Raw genomic sequence first — 21747 nt, forward strand, 5'->3', positions numbered from 1 at the left:
TTTCACTATTTTTAAGGTTAAAAAATCCCATTTATTAAAATATTTTAATCAACTGTTTTAATTTAAATGAGAAAATACTAAAAACAGATTGAAATATTTAAAAAAAGGAATTTGAATTTATTACATTTAACACTTGTTAAAATGAATCTTGCCACTATTCACTTTATTTGAATATAAAAAAAACATGTAAAAAAAATTGTTAAACCAATTTTAAGTACCTTATGTAACTATTTTTTACAACACTATATATACACACGCTATATATATATATATATATATATATATATAAACATTTTTTTGATTGATTGAATTTTAAAAACTCAATTTATGGTGGTCGTTATTTCACTATTTGCAAGTTTTTAAAACTACGCATTTTATTTCATTTTTAAAGAAAACGTTTGTATAAATTAATTGGATATTCAAATTATTTCTATTCAGACAAGAAAAACATACATTAAATATAAAAAATGTAATTTCAATTTATTTAACCAACCTAATAAACGTAATCTCAATTAATTCACTTTTATCATATAAATAACTTGGACAAAATGATTAAAAATATGTATATTATTTTGTGTAGGAAAATTATACTTTTGAGCAAAATATCCACATCTGATTATTGTGCTCATTATACGTTTTTTTTTAATACTGTAAAATAAATATTGCACTAGGAAAACAAGCTTCATTTAGAATTAAAAATTAAAAAAGCTTTGATTTGAATTGATTTAAAAGAATCAAATTTTGGGGGGTACTAAATAGAGCTCAAGATCTGTAATAAAACATTTGTTTTTAATTGTATTTAAAATCTCATGCACCAGAGTAAGTCTGATAAGAAAAAAATGAAAATAGCATTTTCATTTGTGCGTATATTTTGAAAAATCTTGACTGCATTTATGCTGCTTTGTCGCCACCTAGCGGCTAAAAAGGACACAACTTAAATGCCATGAGAGAATTATAAAACAAACACTCTTAGACTTTCTGTATTTTCTGTAATTTAGTTATTAGAAACTAACCTTACTATTACGAGTACCTCACCTCCAACTAGTACTTTGAACTCCTTAACGGGAAAATGCCACAAACGATCAAAAGTATAAGAAAATACATTTGTTGGAAGAGACGTGTGGGCGTATTAATTTTACTCCACGTTTGTTGCGTTATTTAATAATTTGATTTTAAAATGGAATGGAGTTGTTACCTGGTAAAAGGGATGACTCTTGACATCCATTTTCGTGCGACGTCATTTAACGCTAGAGAACGTCAACACATTCACTCATGGCTACATCAGCGGTGTCAAACATGTGGCCCGTCAACGGATTGAACCGCCCTGCGAGATAAAAACAAGCCGGTTTTGATAATGTCCATTAGATGTCGCCAAAGCTTGGCCACTCTCATAACTGGAGCTGTATTTCTTTGGCTAGCTCTCTCCCCTTTTCTCTTTTTAGCGCTCTTTTTTTTTCAATTTTCTATCTTCCAATTTTCTACATCAAATACACTAGAAACCGTGTATTTTTGTTTTAAATGTTAAATTACTCGTTCGTTACAATATTTAAAGGTCATTAAAATAAATGACCACCAAGTCCTAAGCCAATCAAAATTCAAGATTTGAGTCCGTGTCCGGGTGACGCAAAGTTTTTGATTGACAGATATTTTAGCCTATCGAGTGTTGGGCTAAAAGTCACCCAGGACACGATTCGTTTAAATAGATCTTAATAACCTATACTAGCAGTCGATTAATACAAAACAACACACAAAGCATACAGAAACACGATTGTTTTTATTTCTATCAAATATTGTGTGGATCACCTAACAGGACAGTAGTACTTGGCCTACACACAAACGCACGTACATTCTAGATCTTTACATGTTGATATTATTGATAGATTTATATATTTATATATACATATAAAAAGTATACAAACTAACAAAGACACGTGGAACAAAAAGTCTCTCCCTTCAGGCCACGCGCATGCGTACTTAAAACAGCCACGTCCCTTTAAGGCCCCTCGCAGATTATTTTAAATGTGTTGGGACGGTAGAAAATATATTTAGGCAGGAAACGGGGTACAATAGAAAAGAGGGGTACTGGTACATACCCAGTCGGAACAATATCGATTAGTAATGTCTGCAATCTGATTTCCTTGTTTAACATCATGTGGCGCCTCCAATGATGACACTTCACTGTGTTAAATCGCTACAAAAATTGTCCAATCGCGCCCCCTAGCCAAAATAAATGAATACGAATGTTTAAAAAGTATGTAAATGTGATTGATTTGGACAATGTATGTGTCGCCGTAATGTGTAATGCAACAAAGAGTCCATGGAAGAGTCTACAAATTACAGACTGAAAGTGAGCAAAAAGGGTGAACGATTTTTGAAGAAGAATATAAAAATAAGAAAGAGGCAAAAAGGGAAATTGGGAATACAATAAAAAAGGACAAATTATTCATCTTTTCAAAAGCAATATGTTGCATTCTGGTCACTTTGAGTCTCCGTAGTAGGTCTTCTTCTGTTATGCTTTTAGCGCTCGTTTTCGGTGGCACAACAGAATACGGCGACATCTCGTGAGCGAATAATACACACTGTCCCTTTAACTTTCATATTAAGTTGGGGGTTGTGAGTTTGAGACCCCTGATAGAGATAGATGACAAATGTAGTTAACGATTTGGTGATTTTTTATTATCTCTGACTTCCTTGAAAAAAAGCTAGTTAAATTATTAACGGTATTTCATTCTAATCCAAATTTTTAAACTTTTCACCAATTATGTTGTTGATTTCTCCCTGCACCAACAAAAAAGGAAATAGAACTCATACCCTGTCTAGACTGCTCGTTAAGATGTGAACATGAATTCCCATCATTATTTTAAACCCACTTTTCAAAATGTAACGTTGAACAACTGTATCCATGACAACAATATTTAACAATCTAGTGAAATAGGGAATAAAACATTGAGTTGACTGAACGGTCACGGAAGCTAAAAAAAAACAACCCTAAAGGTCCCGGCAGGAATTACGAGGGTAAAATGTGTGATAACAAATCACTGGATATGGAATTGGTCATGTGACATGTTCAGATAAATACACAGAAAAGACACATTGCTGACACAAGTTAAACAAAAATCATCCTTTTGGTTTTTCAGCGCACAAACATAGTCAACGTCCTTGTCTAATTAATAGAATGCATGAAACATTTACTTATGGAGGAAAATGGTGACCAATCTACAGTAGACTCCCGGGATACAGTAACCCCTCTTTACAGCATTTTACCCACTATACAACATTGACCACAAATGATCTTGCATGCCCAAAAAAGGTTTAAACAACGCAGTGTGGGTGCATTTGACGAGTTCTATCTCAAATACATGTCTGCTATTGGTTTGTGTCAGAAAGATGCCAATATGTAACTTGCTGAACTACCTCCTACAATGCCTTTCTCTTCGTTCAAAATCTCGCGATTGGGATACAAGGCTGTATTTAGGCTTTGTGTTGCTCAAGAGAGAAGCCATTGATAACCATGTATAAAGATTATTGAGAAACATGAAGACCACACACGAATCGCTGAGTAAGGCATGACAATCATTTTCAAAATGTGTTTCATTTTTTATCTACAGTTGGAATTTCCCTCCCCCTCTGGATCCACCTGCTACTCCATTCCACCAGCTTGTCACGTCAAAGGTAAAAAAAAAATTTTTTTTCCCCTTTACATGTATATGCGTTTGTATTATTTGATCGTGTATTACACATCAATAGTATTTTAAAAGGTTTAAGTTAATTACAATAGGTTTTATATCCCCACCACTGGTTAATTTATCCTGGGGTCTACTGTACTCTCAATATGGTTTATACATCTCTAGATGAAAATAATAGTGACGTTTTTGTCCAATGAAAGGCATAGATCTGCTACAATATATAAAAAAAATGTGAAACATTTTGGGAATGCACCAAAAACAGCATAAATATTTTTTTGATCAACATAAAAGTGTTTAACTTTGAAATACAAAGTTGATAAACTGATACGTTGGAGATGAAACAAAGTGACTTTATAAATCATCTCCTTGTTTTCTTATTGTGAAAATTAACTGAGTGCAATTTATATCTAGATCATTTGACTTATAATCGTTCCAATTTATATTGGACAGCTTATTACCCATTGGAATTTCAATATATAGAATCAGATAACTCAAGCACACGTTTTATCAAAAATGGGATTGAAAGGCTAAGGGGGAAAACATTTGATATTGAATTTCTGTGCACAAATATAAAAATGCTTCATGCTTTTCATTGGACAGTAATGTTGGGTGGAAAAGGGGGGGTGTCAATATAAAAATGAAATTAAGAGATGGGGGCATCTGTCTTTGACCTCGTCCATTGGAGGTGGCACAATTCTATAAAGCAAGCGCTCCTCTTTCAAGTAATAAGACAAGAGGGCTGAGCGGTCCAACATGGACCAATACTTAAGAAGGTGGGCGCAGCTAGGATTAGCTGCAGCCTCTTGCACACTGCGACCCTTCTAGAAATCCATGATTGTTGTTCTTCTGTCTTCACCCCAAAACATTAAGAAAATACTTTTCCATATTTTGCCTGATTCATCAAAAACAGCCGGCTTTTATTTGCAGTGTGAAAAGGGCTACCAGCCAATGAGGTTGGCTTTGGCCTTCTCGGTAAGCTTTCGCACACGTCCCTTGGAGGAGGTCCCGAAGGTGATGGAGGAATCCTCGAAGAGAAGTTGCCTCTGATCCTCCTCTGAATCCTCCTCCACATACCACGCTGAGCGTCGTCCTTGGTTACGGGTACGCATGGAGGCCGCTGCCTCATCCTCCCCCACCTCCTCACCTTCTTCTTCCCGGTGATCCACCGGTTTGTTCTTCCGAGCGCTCCTCGGCGTCCTTTGGACGTCCTCTGGCGCTCGGCGGACGCTCCTCCTTAGTGAAGAAGGTTCCGAGATCTCCACGGGAGGCGGAGTCGCCTCCGCCTTAAGAGGCCGGCCTCTCTTTCTGGGTGCGCTCGAGTCCGAAGCAGCAGGCGTTAAAGCGCTGCCATCGTCCCCGGTCAATTGGTCCGGCTCATCTTCCGGGATGAGCTCGCCGGGGTCCTCGTCGCTTTTCTTGTCTTGTTTCTTGCCCGGAGGGCGGCCTCGTCCTCTGGAGGGGCTGGGCGGGGTCGGGCTCGCGGGAGGATCTGCTCGAGGTTTGCGTCCCTTCCTTAAGGATCTGGGGGTCACGTGACTGTTGTGGCCGTTTAGGTGGTGTGTCGTCTTGGAGACGGGGATTTCAGGAGATGCTGGAAAGGGATCTGACAGAAAGAGGTTGCTTATAACGAGTGTAGAAACTGTAGTGAGTTCTTTTTGTGTTATCTGTGAAGTTGCGCATGTTAATTTGTAGGTCTTCTGTTTGGTAGCCTACCTGGAAAGGCAAAGGGTTTTAACTGCTACACTCACGTGGAAGCTGGCTTACTGTTGTTCCTTTTGTAATCAACAGTAAGTTAATTTAGAGCTCCACTAGTGTTTGCCTAGCTTAAATAAGTGCAGATACTTGAACTTCAGTCAAATATGAAATGACTAATGTTCATTTGATGGCTTGGGAATTTATTTAAAATTTAAAAAACTGGATTAATAACTTTATTAACAAACTCTGAAAACATTCCGATTTGGAACCGACTCAATTCTTGGCTCAATTGACCCAACATCCCCTGTTGTTTGGAAATCTAACCCCTCCAAAACAGGGGTTGTTTTGTTTGGAATTGCACCCTCCTAATTGGTTTGAGTTGAATCAGCCCTATTTTTGACACATGTGCTTTTGGTCTCGCCAGTTACTTAGTTTTACCTGATCGTCGTCTGACAGGCATCCTGTGTTTACGCCGAATGCTCCCGACCAGACCCCCTTCTGCCATGGGGGAGGGCGTGGTCTTCTCAGCAGGTGTGGTCGAGGCGGGGATGGAGTTGGGGGTTCTCGGCAAGCGAGCGGACTCTAAGGTAAAAAGTGGAGTCAATTCAAACTCCCTTCCCATCGTATTCTGATTTTGAACCCTTAACAATACAAATCTAAAATGGTTTACTACCATCTAAAAAATGTCACAATACTAATAATTAGGAAAATCAATTTCAATTTTAAATGCATGTTTAAGTCTTATTACAATAGCTGAGCATTCTTTAAAGTTTCTATTTAATTTGGAGTGCCATAGCTAATCTCAATGTACATACATTTTGATAGGGTAGAAATATTTATATTACTGTATTTTCCAGTAAAAAGTGTAGATGTTAGTAAAATGACGTTTTTGGGGAATGTAATAGAAGATTAAAACACAATGTATTTGCATTTTTAAAAATCCCTTTTGAGTACGTTGAAAATATGTCCTTTAGCAAAACCTCGGCTGATTTGTAAGGAGAGTTGGTGTTGATTCGCCAAAGCACCGTAAATATTTTCAACTTGTTCAAGTGATGTACGCTACAACACAGGCAAATTGAGCCAGAGGCTGATCTTGGAGACCTCTCATTTGTTTATATTTATTTCATCAAATTGGTTGCAGTCAAAGAAAATATTAGGTTCTTGTTTTATACACACCATTTCACATTTAGTACTGTAGTTTTTTTAAACATATTTCTGCAGTAATTCTGTCACACAATTTCAATTACTAGTACCTTATTTACTATTATATATACATCATAATTGTATTTTGACCATTGTCCTTTGGCAGGCTAGATGAAAAAGCCTGCCAGGCCGTTATGTACCTGCTTCTGCACTATAGATGTAGTGTGGAAATGAGATACTGGTAATAACATTATGTGTCAAAAATTTCACTGATAAGGTACTGGACTTGTGAAATTTTGACCTGCAAACAGTCCGTTACTACAACTAGGCCGTTTTAAAATCTGCCCTGCAATAATCTAACCTGTAGTGCCGGCCTTGTGTGCGGATGGCGGAGAGGCGTACGCAGAGTGCCTCGCAGCGCTCCGCGTGCGCCCAGCCGTCGGCGTCTCGGTCTTCCCGTTGATTAACGGTGGCGCGTACTTCGAGGGGAGGTTCTGCCTCAAGGAAGGAGGTCGAGAAGATGGCGGCGAAAGCTCCCGCCGACCGGTCACGCGTGACGAGACGCGCCTCTTCCTCTCTGGGCTGCGAACCGACAACAGGTGATGGTCTTCTTCTTGAAGCGGGCGACATCGGAAGCCTTACCTGGATGCCGCGCTGCTTGCGGGTGACTCGCTGCGCCGCCGCCTCTTGACCTGTCGCGCGGGACGCTGGTCGGCAGTCCCGCGGGTTATCTGGTCCCTCGGGGCGTGGACGGCCTGGTAGTCTGCCAGGATGGAGCTCATGTGCTCTTCGAAGAGTGCCGACAACCTCAGGCTCATGCTGTAGATCTGAACAGGTACGTAGGTGTTACGATACCAGAGTAGCTCATGGATGGAACTTGCTAGGAAATTGGATTTCTATCACATATAGAAATAGGCAGATCATTTAGAGGTTGACTAAGCTTATTTTGACTCTAGTCGCAACAAGTTGTTTTATCTAGAAACAAAAAAGCTTCAAACAGGTTGGTGAATCCTGCATTCATCTAAGTCCCGAGCTTCTTGTCCATTTATGTTCATGTCTTAGGATGTGGAGTAAAACTTGTTTTTTATCCCTTTAATGGTTAATTAATCAATGGCTGAACCAACAAATCATTCATTGTATTGTACAAATGTATAACAGTAAATATCACAAAAATAAGTTATCAACCCATGCAATAAACACGCCTATAAATTATAAAATTTTGATATTGGATAAGGTCAGGTTAAATCAATAATAATACTTTCAAAATAATAGATTTTTGCTTTCTGTTGACAAAGTTGCCACTGATCCTTGAAAAGTCTTAAAAGGGATTGGATTCATTATTCTAGAAATAAGGCCTTAATTGGTATTAAGATGTAATTATATCACTTAGTTTTATATTTGTTTGAACTAAAATGATTTTGTAACATTTTTAATAATTCACTGATTTACTCTGGTGGTCACATGGCTTGATTAACATAACAGGTCTATCAGGGCTCCTAAAGCTTAAGCCAAGTCAAATTCAAGACCTTTGAAATAAAATTGAGGACAGAACGGAAACAAAACGAATATTTATTGTAGACAATACATGGCACAGCTTTAAGCCATGGCGAAAAATGGACTTTCCCATGGTCCTCAAGTAATGGTGTCTGTCTCAAGGCATTACATATACATATATAAAATGTATACTGTGGTAGACTTATGGTTGGGTGAGTTCTGTCATTATAGTAGTACTGCCATGTTGCCACTAAAATTAATTGGTAAGTTATTTAAAAAGAATTGATAAATGTTACTAAATCTTTAGTACACATATTTCAAAAATTGGATTTAAAACATTTTAGTGTTAATTAAGGCCTTCTTAGACCTTTAAAGGATCTGCACATACCTTGACTATACCCACAATGCACTCAAACTTTGGACCATGCCCAAGAAATGGCTGTACAATGAACATTTTCTGCCATGGCTCAAAGCTGTGCCAGGTTATGTGTTCCAGCCACAATGTGTTGTTTTTTTGTTGACTTGGTCTAAAATATTGCCTGCCTTTAACCGTGAGAACCGTGCTTTAGCACTGGCATGATGAAAATATTTTTGATGGGGTTAAAAAGCTGCTCACAACCCAGCCATAACACCTAATTATCTTTAAACGGAGCTTGAAATATACCGTATGCGCGACTGCCTTTCTTACCCTTGACTTCTTACTGGGCGTGTACGCTTTGGAGTTGCTGAAGATGAGGCGCACGTCCTTGGAGAGCTGAAAGGGGGTCTGGTACTTGGCTGCGGTCAGCGTCTTCTGGACAGTGCCAAAGTCCATCGGGGAGTCTACGATCTGGAGGTAATCCTAGGATAGATGCAGAAGAACTTAACACCAGACCACAATAGAATTTATACAACAGGTTATGCAAAATAAAAGGTGTCTAAGCCAAAAGGGGACGTGTAATATCTAATGTGAGATTTTAGTCTAATTAATTAGAGGGGGCAGGTTTTTTTATTGACCTACCAAATAAAGAATGTTCTAAATATATATAATAAAGTACTACGAACAAAAAAAAAACAATTTTAAGTGCCCTTTGTGTGTCTACAGAAATACTACAAAACCATATAAAATACAGTGCATAATAATAGGAACTTAATGTTTTTAAAACTACAACAATACTGCAAAAGTCTCAAATTTTAAACCTTATATATTATTTTGCTTTGATTCTGAATATAAGTAAGATGTTTGCATGTCTATTTATACATAAAGTAAAACATTGAATAGGTCGCCACATTTTACCCCATAATACCCACTCCTGATCTAGATGGTTGTGTTTTCCAAGTATCCTCAAAGCCCCAGTGTGTAATATTTGAACACAGGATGGCACTGTATTGTCTAATGCAGGCGAAAACCGGTGCCACAGAGCACAGCAGCAAGTTGCCAGACAAACATGGCAATGACTCTACTATATTAAAGAAACTGATTTGTTTGATCATAATTAACATTGATATGATTGTTAATGTAATTTGGATTTGTACCACTTGGAGGCCCTAGATATGACACACCTACCGGGTACTCCTGCAAGTCCACAGGTTCTCTGAAGGGTTCAGAGTCCTCACACTGGAAGATGAGGTCCAGCAGCTCCTTGCAGCGTCCTCGCCACGCTTGAGGATCGTACGAAGACTGGCGCGGACGTCTCCGACTTGAACGCCGTTCCTGCAGTGAGCAAATAGTTGAGTTTTTTTCCCATTATTTCCATTTTCATGCGTTTGGTGTTCTACTCGACCTTGTGATTTTGCGTGGAGGTTCCTGGTGTACTCATGTTTTCTTCATCTTCTTCCTCATCCTACATGAAAAACATTGACCTATTTTCAGAATTACTCGTGAGAAGCAGTATTTTTTTGTTCACACTAATCCAGTAAAGGAAGCTCTAGTCCCCCTGATGAAAATCTCAACATTGACGGTAACTTAAACCAAACTACAATCAGTAAAATAAGCAGTACTAGGAGTGACACGAATAATTTAGTAAACATCTTACTATGCTATACTTATTGTTTACATTCCAAGCACACCGTTTATGATTTAATTCTATATTTATTTTAAATTGATCCTTATTTAAATGAAATTTCCCTCATAAATATGACTTTAGTGCAAGAGTCAGGAACGTATGGCTTAGAGATGAAATTTGACCATTACACATGATTTTTCTCTTGCACCAATATGGGGAGAAATGTCTCAATATTTACATTATTTATGTATTTTTCAGAATATAAAAATATTATTTACTCGAGATCAAAAACCATAGGTCTCGCAAGATTAAAATGAGCATATACATGATTTACAATAGATTTCTTAAATGTAGCCATGAAAAAGGTGTAAGAACCCTAGACTTTGCATTTTCCTTCTTTAAGGTTCAATGTATGGCCAGTACAATTTGTACCCCAGTAAATGCAGTCATTAGAATTGTCGGTACAGAATTTACAGTCAATCTAGGGGTTTAAGAACGTACCTCCTCCTCAGAGTCAGAGAAAGTGGCCTTCTTTAGGATTTTGTAGAGCGGCATTATATCTGTGGCACTTTGGTCCCTTAAAAAAATTCATCATAGAAGGATATCATTTCCATATTCACAAAAAGAGTATCGGGTCATTTCCTACTCACTTGATAAACTGCAGCATGAGGTCGGAAACGAACTTGGCGGTGGTGACGATGAAGGAGCCCGGTTCGTTAAACGTTTGCGCGTTGTGCTCCACGTAACGGACTTCCCACATCAGCGACGAGAGTCGTCTAAAATGGCGTTGGGTATCATTTACCGCGCTCCAGAAGAGTCGTCTCCCTTTCCTACCTGTAGAAGCGATTGACCAGCCTTTGGCGAATCGTGCTGAGATCAGTCACGTAAGCCACCACCGTGCAGTAGGACGGGTAGGCTTCCAGGTCCACTGGGAATGCGAAGGGTGCGGCGACGTCTGATAACGGGATCAAAGGACCAATTAACCAAGGACTTTGCTGCTATGTAATATGCGTGATTTGATTTCATTGTAATATTCTATTGATATATTTTCAGTCAACCCTGTGGGAATATATGTAATATAACATGGGGCCTGAAAACGGTTCACCAGTCCTGGTCATTGCAATTTAATTTCAAACTGGCATGTTTTAGTGGTAGACTGAGCATATTTTAACCCTACTTTTAATAATTACAACCTGGTAATATGACTGTAAAAACATTACTATTAGCCCTTTCGCACAAATCAGTAGCTCTCAGTTTAGAAAGGGTGTTTTATTTGACCATTCAACATCATTGTATTGTGTAGTGCAACTAAAAAGCACAAGAGAAAATACAAATTAGAGTTTAAGTGCATTTAGGGTTGTCAGGATTAGGAATTTCTGGAGACAATTCTTACACAGATAATCATTATTGGCAAATATATTGTCATTTGTTTTCGTCCTTTGCAAAATATGCTGATATGTTAATACCAGCTTATTAAGAAGAAGAAGAGCAATGTAATGGGTTGCGAAATCATCAACTTAACTATCGTTTTGTTTTTTTAATTAAAATAAATGTAACAGTACGAAATATTGTGACTGTTAGGTTAAAACCTTTTGATGTGATTTGATTTGACTTTCAAGTGCAAAAATAGGCCGCACAGATGAGTACAAAATACTCTCATTTCAACACAAACAAATTTCTCTTTGCTTCGCTTAACATTTAAAGTTACTGCAACAAGTTTTAAAACATGAAATTGTCCACAGAGTGCTGGTATTGTCTGCTGTCGCGATTGCGTCTATTCATTTGGGGAGAAATATATTCAGGACAGCCCTAAGTGCACCGTTTTTCTCATTTCTTTTTACCTAACCTTTTGCAGGGTTTTTTAGGTACCCATAGCAGCAAGATGGTGGGCAATATGTCAGCTCCCTATGGGAGAATCTCATGTTATGTGAAATACAAACTTGTGTATTTTTCCTCTAGGGGGTGATTAATAATACAGACTGTCCCTTTAATAAGGTTGGTGACCCCAGTTAGTAAGAAACGGCCAGCAGTTACATCAAGGCGTCACTGGAGGGAGCCATCGGAATTTTTTTTTAGCAAAATACAATCAAATCTAGACGACTAGACAGAAGCCAATTCCCAAAAGTGTAGTCATCCTACCCAGGGTGCAGAGCTGGTCGATGCCTTTAATGATCCGCTCGCACTCGTCCGCGCGGGAGCGGCATCCCCATTCTCCTTCCAGTGGGACGTAAAGAAGTTGGCGATGCTCCTCCTCAGTTAGCGGGACACTGGTCCCCAACTCGTCAGGGAAGGACGCTGATGGGAAGACTTTGAAAAAGTCAGACTTACAATCAACTTGTTCAATGTCACGTGGACTCACCTTCATCAGGAATAAGCTCCATATCCCAGGGGCTCATCTTCTCCGTGTCGCCGTTATCCCAGCTGAAAGCACACAAGATGTTTTTGAATAGAATAATACGCTTTATTCGCAATAACGATCGACCGATATGGGGTTTTCGGGGCTGATATTCATTTGTTAGAAAATGTTTGATATATACCAGACGTTGTAGCAGAGAAATAGACTGTCGGGATACTGCAAATGATACGGCTCGTGACTCTCAATGGTGCCGAACCACCAGGCGTCGTCGATCACGGAGCGAAATCGGTCACCTGTATAGGGGAGAAATTCGATTACAAATACAGTAGACGGCATTCACCTGTTTTCAGGTGGGGATTGCAAAGTGCAATTTCCAGGTTGCAGGGGATAAAAACCCCTGATAAGGCATTAAAATGACAACATACTTATATGTGCATACTATTATTATTAAATATACATGGTTGAAGAAAAGATAATTTCATTCTAAATACCTACTTGGCTTTAATCACTTCATTTTAATAACAGTCAAAATCCTTGATTGTTACAGCCATGCTATTTAGTAACTGTGATAATTTGTCTGTCTTTTATATTTATCAATATCACAAGCTTTGTTTCCATGGTTATCCTGTTTTTGCTTCTCCCTTTAGTATCACTGCAAGCCTTGGGAGCCAGCATGAATAAATACAGTATTGTATTGCACTAAGTTGCAAAAGCTGAATTGAATGAAGAGACAGAAAGGCATCATTGGAGGTAGTTCAGCCAATAGTATCAGTATTTACAGTTATGCAAACCAATAGCAGACAAGTATCTTAGAGACCGTATAGGCATTAAGGCCTTCACATTTGGATAGTTTTCGTTGCTGATGTCAGATCGTAGCGAATGTGCCGTAAAAAGGGGCCAAAAACATCCCATTCCACTTTAAAGTGAAAAGTCATAAGGTGGGTATTCCTTACCAATAGTCCACTGCCGCTTCCTGGCGTTATCAAACTGTTGTCGCAGCACCAGAAAGTCGATGACATCCGGCATGTCGTGGTACCTGTGAGAATAAAGTACCAAGTCAGAAAAGAATTCCCTGAATACGATAAACTGGAAGTTCATATATTTTTACTTCATGGAAAAGGATCCTCCAGTCAGTTTTCCTGTGTCCGGATCCAAAAAGGCCAACTTAAGACAACACAACGTGGGCAAACCCACTTCATACTTAATCCCCACGATCTTCATCAGTTCCTGTTCCTGAAATACACAAATTGGCAGGTGAGGAAACAAACAATTCCCGGGAAATTGATTTTCTTGGAAAAAACAAGATGTTTCTAATAAATGTTCTTTGCCCATGTGAATAGTTGAAAAGATTCTGTGAATATGTCAATAATGAAAGAGATAGCATTTTTGATTCATTATAGTTAATGAGTGAAAAAGAACTTTTTGCCGTCGACATATGCACAAAAAAAATCGTTATTTATCCCTTTTTTTGTTATTAGCGCAAAGGGCTACCACTTTGACATGCATTTCTATAATATAACGACTTATTGCCAGGTTGTGTTACTATCAGTAAGGTTAAACAAGGCTCAGCCAGCCAACCACTTAAAAACCATTCCAGTTGAAAATCGATTTTTGTTTTTGTGGGTGTGTCTTGGGGACTTAATATCCAACCTTACCCGCAGCTCCATCTTATGCCAGGGTTGCTTCTTAGGGTTTATGCTGTATATTTTCTTTTGTTTGGCCATCTCCACGTACGCCTCATGGCCTTGACGAAAGTAGTACAACTGCAAACAAAAAGACATACGATTTAGCACGGAGCTAAACACTAAATTGGAAAAAAACCTAAATGTACCTCATCTCCCATCTGTGGAATATAAGGACATCTCCTTGGAATCAGGTCTGTAATCCAGGAAGAAGGAAGCCACTCTTCCAAAGTCAGCCCTTGCTCCTGAAATTCTGCCCTCTACCCAAAGACATGCATCATTTAATGACAAATGTTTTTTTGATTTTTAAATGGACTGACCTTCCTCTTCTCCTTTGGATTCTTCTTCTTTGGTAACGCGCCATCTTTGTCAGCTTTGTCCTTCTTGCGTTCTTTTTTCGGGTCACGCTTCTTGTCCGCGTCCTCTTCCGAGCCACCGCTCTTCTTCTTCACTTTAACGCTTTTTTTGGGCGGCTCCAAGTTGATGCCGGCGTCCGCCGTCCAGTCAGAGTAGTCGCTGGAGTAGTCGCTGCAGGGTCAAAAGAATGAAGTCAGGGTGAGACTTTTTATAGATGTACAGTCGCCGTGATAAGGAGAGGAGATAACCTGGAACTGCTGTGATCATCAGGCCAGGGCTCTTTTGGCTCCTCATCCTTTTCGTCTTCAGAAGAATGTCCATTGATTGGTCTGACCTCAACCTCACCCTTTAAAATAAACAAATTTCCAGACTAACGTAGCACACCTGATTAAAGGCTGCATACTCAAACTAAAGAACAAAACTCAATTTTGTCTTTGTACGACCCGCATCAGATTTTAAGCCACCAAAAAGTAGTCATTCAGAGTTGTTTATGTCACGTTTTCGAAACGTGCGACCGTTCAAGATGGCTATTACAGAGCCCAGCGCACATTTACTTCTGCAACAAAAGAAAACGTGAATGAGGGCTGCGTCACGTCAACTATATTCTAGAACGACATCCGAAGAATAGTGCCAGTGACCACACATAACATGTCTTTTTGTGTTGTCATTGGTGGTTGCTGCTGTCATGTACCACATTGCATACGCTTGTCATCGTTCCTCGAGGATTAAAGGAATTTTCAGCAACCTGACATTGACGCCGATAAAGTTTCCAGAGAGAGAGGTGCAGCATGTTTGATAACTTCCACTGCTTTTCATTTTAGATGTATACATTGAGGACTTGATTTGTGGGTGCATGAGTTGAAATATCACGAGTACGTAATGTTATGCATAATTTTGGAAAAATAATCAATTCCTGTATATATCGTGTTTTTTTTTTTTTTGGGAGACTTTTAAAATCAATGTTTCTTCCCCGAATCGTTTTAGTGACGTCATATTTGGTGTGTAAAATGGCGGTAAAAACAAGCAACGGCAACGAAAGCCCGACGCTAATGAATTTTAAATCCGAAATATGGACACATTTTGAATTATATAGTTCCCAGGAAGACTGAGCCGGACATAACCAAAAAATTGTCACATGCCGAATGAAAAAGCCTGACGAACCACATGTGGTCCATGGGCCGTAGTTTGCCCACCTCTGACATAAACAAATCACATGATGCCAATTGTTTGACAATCATTCATGTTTTTTTGTCCCAGAAGTATATTATTGTTACCTGTATTTTAGGAAAGAAAATTACATAACAATCATAAATTATTGAAACGCAATGCTTGTGGAATCGCGATATAAATCATATCTGAACTTTATTTGTGATACAATCCAATTGTGACCTAAGCATATCATCCCACCCCTAGTTTTCTTTAACCTATGAAGATTATTTAGCTTCTCACACATTTCGACTCCTGAATCTTTATATGTAAACAACAATAGTCGAATAATTTGGGGCAATTATTTGAGAGGAATATATTTACGAACGAATCACCGGATGAATCACCGAGATCCGCAGGAAAGGTTTTACCTCAGAGACGCTGTCATCGTCTGCCTCGGCACTCTGCCTGCTCGTCTCCTCGGCGGCGGCTCTGGTTTGGTAACCGTGGTTACCTTGACTCCTCCTTCCCTCCTCGGCCAAGCTGTCGGCAGTCGGATGAATCTGCGAGACGGTAATAAGCAAACGTGTCACGTTCCATTAAAATAGCATTAGGAGATTAGTCAGGTCAGGACCAATGACGCATGGTAAAGGTGAGTGTATCGCTCCTGATTCAATTCATTAAGAAGATTTTGTTTTTTTTGTATTTATGGGAAGCCATTTTGGCCACTTAATCAAAAAAAGAATGGATTAAAACTGCTGGAAGGAAGATATTTTCATCCGATACGGGAAACACAAACAGCTTGCTTGGTGAATTTTAGTTAACAAGTTGTATTGTAATATATATTATATTGACTTATTTAAACATTTTCTAAATGAAGGGTGAGCAGACTATTGGTTTGCAGGGCCTACATAGATAACGTAGCAGTAATAAATTGATTTGTTCAGTCCACTATATAAAGAGCATACTCCCCACGACAATTTACAGTCAAGGTGTCAAACTAACAGATCCTGTTTTGGCTGTAAATTGCTAAATCGTCTTTTATATGGAAGCCTATTAAACAATTTAGGTTCACTGTGTAGGCACAATGATAAAACCCCACAGAAAAACAGTTAACTGACAGAAACGCCAGCCAGGTACACAGCAATTTGATTGGGTTAGTGGTAGGGGTGGGCAGAGCTATGCAAACATTTCTGTTTTCAACAAAAGTAAATACGTTAGCGTCCCTGTTTGCAATATTTTGTGACATGTTTAAAAATTTCACTTTGTTTTGAAACCATTATTTATTACCACAACAAAATCTCTAAATGAGCCTCAATGATCTTAAGTCATTTTTTGACACAGGCTCTGGCATTATTCTGATTTCATAAATGGTATCAATTCCTCTAACGCCACACAGTGAAGTAAAATGTGCTGGCAATAAAACTCAATTTTGTCTGGAAAATGGGTTTGGTGGTTTTCCTGAAATTATATCTTGTATGGCTCCCCATAAAAAAAAAAAAATCTGATTCTTTGGATCAAAATAGTCCCCGATCCCTGCCCTACAGCATACTGCTAAAAAACAAGGTCTCTAAATGACTTACTCTGCCCTCCTTAGGCAGGGAGTGGATGGTGCGTCTTCGGCGTTCTGACTGGTAAATATTGATCTCCTCCTCCCCTTTGGCCTCTCGCCAGTTCACCTGTTCCCTGCACGGGCAAATTAAGAATTCACAGCTAAAACCAATGCCGCGCGCCCCATATCTGTTGTTTGTTACCTGACAGAAGCGTCCTCCAGTTCAGGCACCAGCACACGGCGACTCCAAGCCACCAAGTCGCCCTCAGTGGCCATCTGACTGCGAGGGGCGTTGCTGTGCATCTGCCGCACGCCTTCGATCTGCCCACTGCGACGGAGACCCACGTTGGGCGGGGAGTGGACCTCTGTTGGGGAACTCACTGAACCTAAAGGATAAAAAATATACTGCGAGTACTGGTTTAACGTGGGCGGAATGTTTTACAAAGACCCATAGTGGCCACTTATTATTTTTATTCTTTTTTTCACACGTATACGTGTTAATAAACTACACCCCCCAGGATACAGTGGCCTCGCGTTAAGGCTTTTTCCCCACTGAACGACTATTAATTATTTCAAAATTGAGGGCAGCACGGCGGCGCAGTGGTTAGCGCATGTGCGGCACAGTTCATGTCATGGGAACCTCCTGCGTGGGTTCAAATCCAGCTCCAGACTTCCTGTGCGGAGTTTCTATGTTCTCCCCGTGCTTGCGTGAGTTTCCTCCGGGCACTCCGGTTTCCTCCCGCATTTCAGGTGAATTGGCCGGTCCAAATTGTCCCTAGGTGTGAATGAGCGAGTGAGTTGTCTGTCCCCGTGTGCCCTGCGATTGGCTGGCAACCAGTTCAGGGTGTCCCCTGCCCACTGCCCGATGATTGCTGGGATGGCCTCCAGCCCCCCTGCGACCCTACTGAGGATAAGCGGTGCAGCTGATGAGGAGATGAGATGAATTTGAAAAATTCAAACATTAAATTGTTCGTGCGTGTAAAGAGATTTCTTTAAGATGCCTTTCTGCTATTTGTCAACATCATATGGTCTAATGGTCCTCATGCTGTCTCATAACATGATTAAGGCCATTTTGGTTGCAGTGATGCTAAACGGAGAAGTAAAATCATGATAACGGAAACTAAGCTTGCGATTGTCAAAAAATCCAAAGAAGGCACATGAATAGCTACCCTCGTTAAGTTGTAATGCATTATTAATCAAATAAAATGATTTTTATTAAAAACGAGGTGATTAATGCAATAAAATCTAAGGACCTGACAATCCTCACAAGTGGATGTTTTGAAATCATTTTGAATCCAATTCGCTGTCGCCTTCCCTCTTCTGCATTCACCCACTTACTCTACTGTACCAGCTCGAGTCACACAAAAGGTAGACAAAATGTCTTATTTTCCCTTTAAATGTATAAAAATATATTTGATCATATACAAGTACATAACACATAAGTAGTAGTTACTCTGTACTATTACTAATGTTTTTGTCTGGGGTATTAGTATACAGGGATCAGAATGGAGATTTTCATTTTCAGCTGAAATAGCCAGCGTCCAGGAATAAACCAGGGCGGAGCCCCCCCCAACGCCCCCCCCCCCCCCCCCCCCCAAAAAAACCTGGGTTTTAGGCAATTTACTTGTCCAAAACCATGCTTATATTTATCATTTAAGTAACATTTTTAGAAGATTAAAATAATTTGCCCACATAACGGATTTTTTTGTAAATACTGCAAGACAAGTTCAAATGCAGTTCAGTCCCTGCAGCTTGTGCGACGATGCGGCCAATTTTTCTAACGGCCGCCAGGGTGCGCCAGAGCAATAAATGAAAGAGTGAGACAGTCGGATTTTGAATTTGTTTGCTACGCAAGAGAAAAAGTGAAAAAGTCGGAATGCCTTTGGGGTTCAAAAACAGCGGAAATCCGCGGATCCGCGGAAAATTCTGATCCCTGAGTATAGATTTCTATCCCCAGCTATATGGTAATTTCACTTTGCTATCCCAACCTCAGAACAGATTAACGACTTATCCCGAGGGACTACCGTAATAGTTATGTTTTCCCATGCTCCTTAAATCCTGAGTGAATGGATGCTTTTAATAAAATGAACAACATCATAAAACAGCAAATACCTCTGCTCACTCGGGAGGCCCCGGTAACAGCAGCAGCGGATATGGGCACTGAGGCAGCAGGAGTCTCATTGGAGCCCCTCCGCTGGTCTTGCTCCTGCTGTAGTCTCTGAATCATAGTATCCAGAGGACTGGGGCCGTCCACCGCCTGCTCGCTGACCACTTGGTTTAAGCCTGGGAAACAAAAAGGGATAAGAAAAAGTCAGAATGAATAGATACTCTACTGAGAAATTTGTTACACTGGCTTTTAATTATCTCTTAATTATGTGCAGTTAGTAAGTAGCGTCAAGTGGCTTGTTAATTGAAATGGGGTGTGTAATTGTTCCTTTATTACAATACAGTTAAACACATCAAAGAGCATGTCTAGGCAGATGTTATTTGGAGTTCAAACTTTAACTACAAAGGGAAGATTTTAATGTTATGACTAATTTAAGAAACATACAGGACTATAAAGAAAAAGGGGGTCATACGTCCCAGCCTGTTGTAATAATTCGTTGTGACTAACTAAACTCATCTTTTATATCATATATATATATATTATATGGGTACCAGAACCCCCGCAATATGCGAAAATCTGTGAAGTAGCCATTTTGATAATACTTGTTTACAGAGGACTTTATCCAGTTCACAAGCCCAGAATATTCTGTTTATTTCTTATTTCATTTCTTTGTAATGAAAGTCCAAAGTACCCCTCACACAGTAATATGCAGTCAGAGATTATGGATCGTGGAATACTTTTCATCCAGCGATACACAAAAACCTCCAAGTACCGGGGTTATTCCAGTACACTTACCCGATGAGGTGATGCCCATCTGCGGGATGAGCTGCTCGTCCCGGCATCCCTCACGTCCGGGCACCAGCCGCTGATATCGAGGAGGGTGGGGGTTGCCATCAACATCCACCAAAAAGGGGGGAGGCATTAGGTGAGGTGCCTGCTGGGTCTGCTCGTCCAGCACATAATTGTTGGCGTCGCGGATCAAAGGCCGGTAGTCAGTGTGAAAGAACATCTGGTCGGCTATCTAGAATAAAGCAGCTCAATGAAGTCGGGCGGCATTGTTGTTAGTGAGTTTGCTGGTGCTCGAACTTACTTTGTCGTACTTGCCGCTGGAGCCGAAGCCAAAAATGAGCAGGTGACCGTGGGAGTCAGTGGCGGCGAAATGTTGACCGTCTGGACTACACTTGCAGTCGAATAATGCTCCATGCCCCTGACCTTCAATCTGTTAAAAGTGTGTAATGATTGATCACTAGAGGTGGCTGTCACATTCAATGGAGCTTAAGTGTGTGCAGAAGAAGACCAACTGCGGAAGCCCGAAGGATACCACTTTGAAATATCTTAAAGCCAAAGTTCCTATTTTCTTGCTTGAGTAAAGGACACATTTCAGCCAACATGACATGAAAGCTGGTGTAAATCCCTGCAAGGGACAACAAAGGAATGAGCAAACTGGATACACCCAAAGCAGCTGAAAGAGCAAGCAGCTGTATTTGGTCAGAGCAGGTCTAACTGGCTAACTTCATTGCTTAGGGGAATAAGCTTCTAAAAAGCCAGTAATAGATTGTAACAACAAAGGTCAGGACCCAGAATCACAAAACCTTCGTTTCAATTGGCTAATATGAGTGGCAAGAAAAGGAAGTGGTGGAAAGAAATGTCTGAATTACGGCACTCAGTGACGCTCACTTGCAACAACCCCTGTAAAAGGCAAGTGGCACTGGAAGACGAAACAAGAGCAGCTAACCATAGCGGCTAGTCATTGCCTGCAGCAAAGTGTCTAACATGAGTGGCTAGAGAAGGAAAGGGTGGGGAAAAAAGTTGACGCTTGAATCACGAGACACTGCAACTATAACATGCAGGGTTCAGCCGAGGAAGTTAAGTGGCTGTTAAGGTCTAAAAGCACCACAGAAAAAAGCTACCTTGCAATATGGTCATTCGAGCTTACAAAGTAGTAAAATGGCAGCATGACGTAATTTCTTTAAGGGTTTCTCAAATTGTGTAAAATACAATTCAAAAGCTACAATTCTTTAAAAAATAATCTTTATGAGATGGTACCTGCGTTTTTGCCCATCATTTGAGTAAATAATGTATATTTTTTTAATAAATTAAGTTTATTTACACCACTAAGGGTTGCTCTATAATACAACTTGTGCTTTAAACTTCGGACCTTTGAATTTTTTTTTTTACTAATCACAGCTTCTTTTTCTACCCAAAACATGTAGAGTTGTCAGTAGTTGATGGATTGAAGCTTTGTTGGGCACTACTTTACATACCAATAAACTAGAGAAAAAATAAATTATCTGTGTCCCATGTGAGAATCTTAGATCTCAATTTTCCCACCACAGACTTACCATGTTAAAATAAGAGCGGATTTTGGTGCCTCTGGCCAGGTCCCACACGATGCAATTTCCGTCGTGCCCGGCCGAGAACAAAATGCGGGGATCGAAGGGGTGTGGTTCCAGGACAAAAACTTCATCCTCGTGACCCTGTTCGGATGAAATGCCAGGATTGAGGGGAATCATGACAAAGTCGCAGCGTTCTAAACGTGTTAAA

General features: G+C 39.8%; 1 protein-coding gene and 1 long non-coding RNA gene across 3 annotated transcripts in view; one reads left to right on the top strand and one right to left on the bottom strand.

The window, feature by feature from the left end:
- Positions 1 to 1755: 1755 nt before the first annotated feature.
- Positions 1756 to 21747, bottom strand: part of phip (PHIP subunit of CUL4-Ring ligase complex) — a 31859-nt gene continuing 11867 nt past the window's right edge. The window contains exons 15-40 of one of the 2 annotated variants that reach the window (XM_088325563.1): positions 21546 to 21680; positions 20294 to 20422; positions 19999 to 20224; positions 19209 to 19379; positions 17299 to 17482; positions 17128 to 17230; positions 15976 to 16107; positions 14647 to 14744; positions 14362 to 14569; positions 14191 to 14301; positions 14015 to 14122; positions 13468 to 13592; positions 13313 to 13395; positions 12541 to 12652; positions 12363 to 12424; positions 12143 to 12298; positions 10838 to 10958; positions 10654 to 10779; positions 10505 to 10580; positions 9782 to 9841; positions 9565 to 9711; positions 8707 to 8859; positions 7167 to 7351; positions 6886 to 7106; positions 5820 to 5963; positions 1756 to 5289 (exon numbers count right to left, since the gene is read on the bottom strand). In XM_088325563.1, the coding sequence (XP_088181689.1) occupies positions 4625 to 5289; positions 5820 to 5963; positions 6886 to 7106; positions 7167 to 7351; positions 8707 to 8859; positions 9565 to 9711; positions 9782 to 9841; positions 10505 to 10580; positions 10654 to 10779; positions 10838 to 10958; positions 12143 to 12298; positions 12363 to 12424; positions 12541 to 12652; positions 13313 to 13395; positions 13468 to 13592; positions 14015 to 14122; positions 14191 to 14301; positions 14362 to 14569; positions 14647 to 14744; positions 15976 to 16107; positions 17128 to 17230; positions 17299 to 17482; positions 19209 to 19379; positions 19999 to 20224; positions 20294 to 20422; positions 21546 to 21680 (4041 nt within the window). In that variant the 3' untranslated portion in view covers positions 1756 to 4624. Of the gene's footprint in view, positions 5290 to 5819; positions 5964 to 6885; positions 7107 to 7166; positions 7352 to 8706; positions 8860 to 9564; positions 9712 to 9781; positions 9842 to 10504; positions 10581 to 10653; positions 10780 to 10837; positions 10959 to 12142; positions 12311 to 12362; positions 12425 to 12540; positions 12653 to 13312; positions 13396 to 13467; positions 13593 to 14014; positions 14123 to 14190; positions 14302 to 14361; positions 14570 to 14646; positions 14745 to 15975; positions 16108 to 17127; positions 17231 to 17298; positions 17483 to 19208; positions 19380 to 19998; positions 20225 to 20293; positions 20423 to 21545; positions 21681 to 21747 lie in introns of both variants that reach the window. The other variant, XM_088325562.1, reaches the window with a different exon arrangement.
- Positions 15467 to 17786, top strand: LOC148346069 (uncharacterized). Its single transcript, XR_015848332.1, has 3 exons — positions 15467 to 16196; positions 17142 to 17178; positions 17306 to 17786. It is a non-coding gene; the product is annotated as an uncharacterized LOC148346069 (long non-coding RNA).

The sequence above is a fragment of the Urocampus carinirostris genome, chromosome 20 (assembly GCF_059441175.1).
Source record: "Urocampus carinirostris isolate Australia breed hairy pipefish chromosome 20, RoL_Ucar_1.0, whole genome shotgun sequence".
In the NCBI taxonomy this organism is placed as follows: Eukaryota; Metazoa; Chordata; class Actinopteri; order Syngnathiformes; family Syngnathidae; genus Urocampus; species Urocampus carinirostris.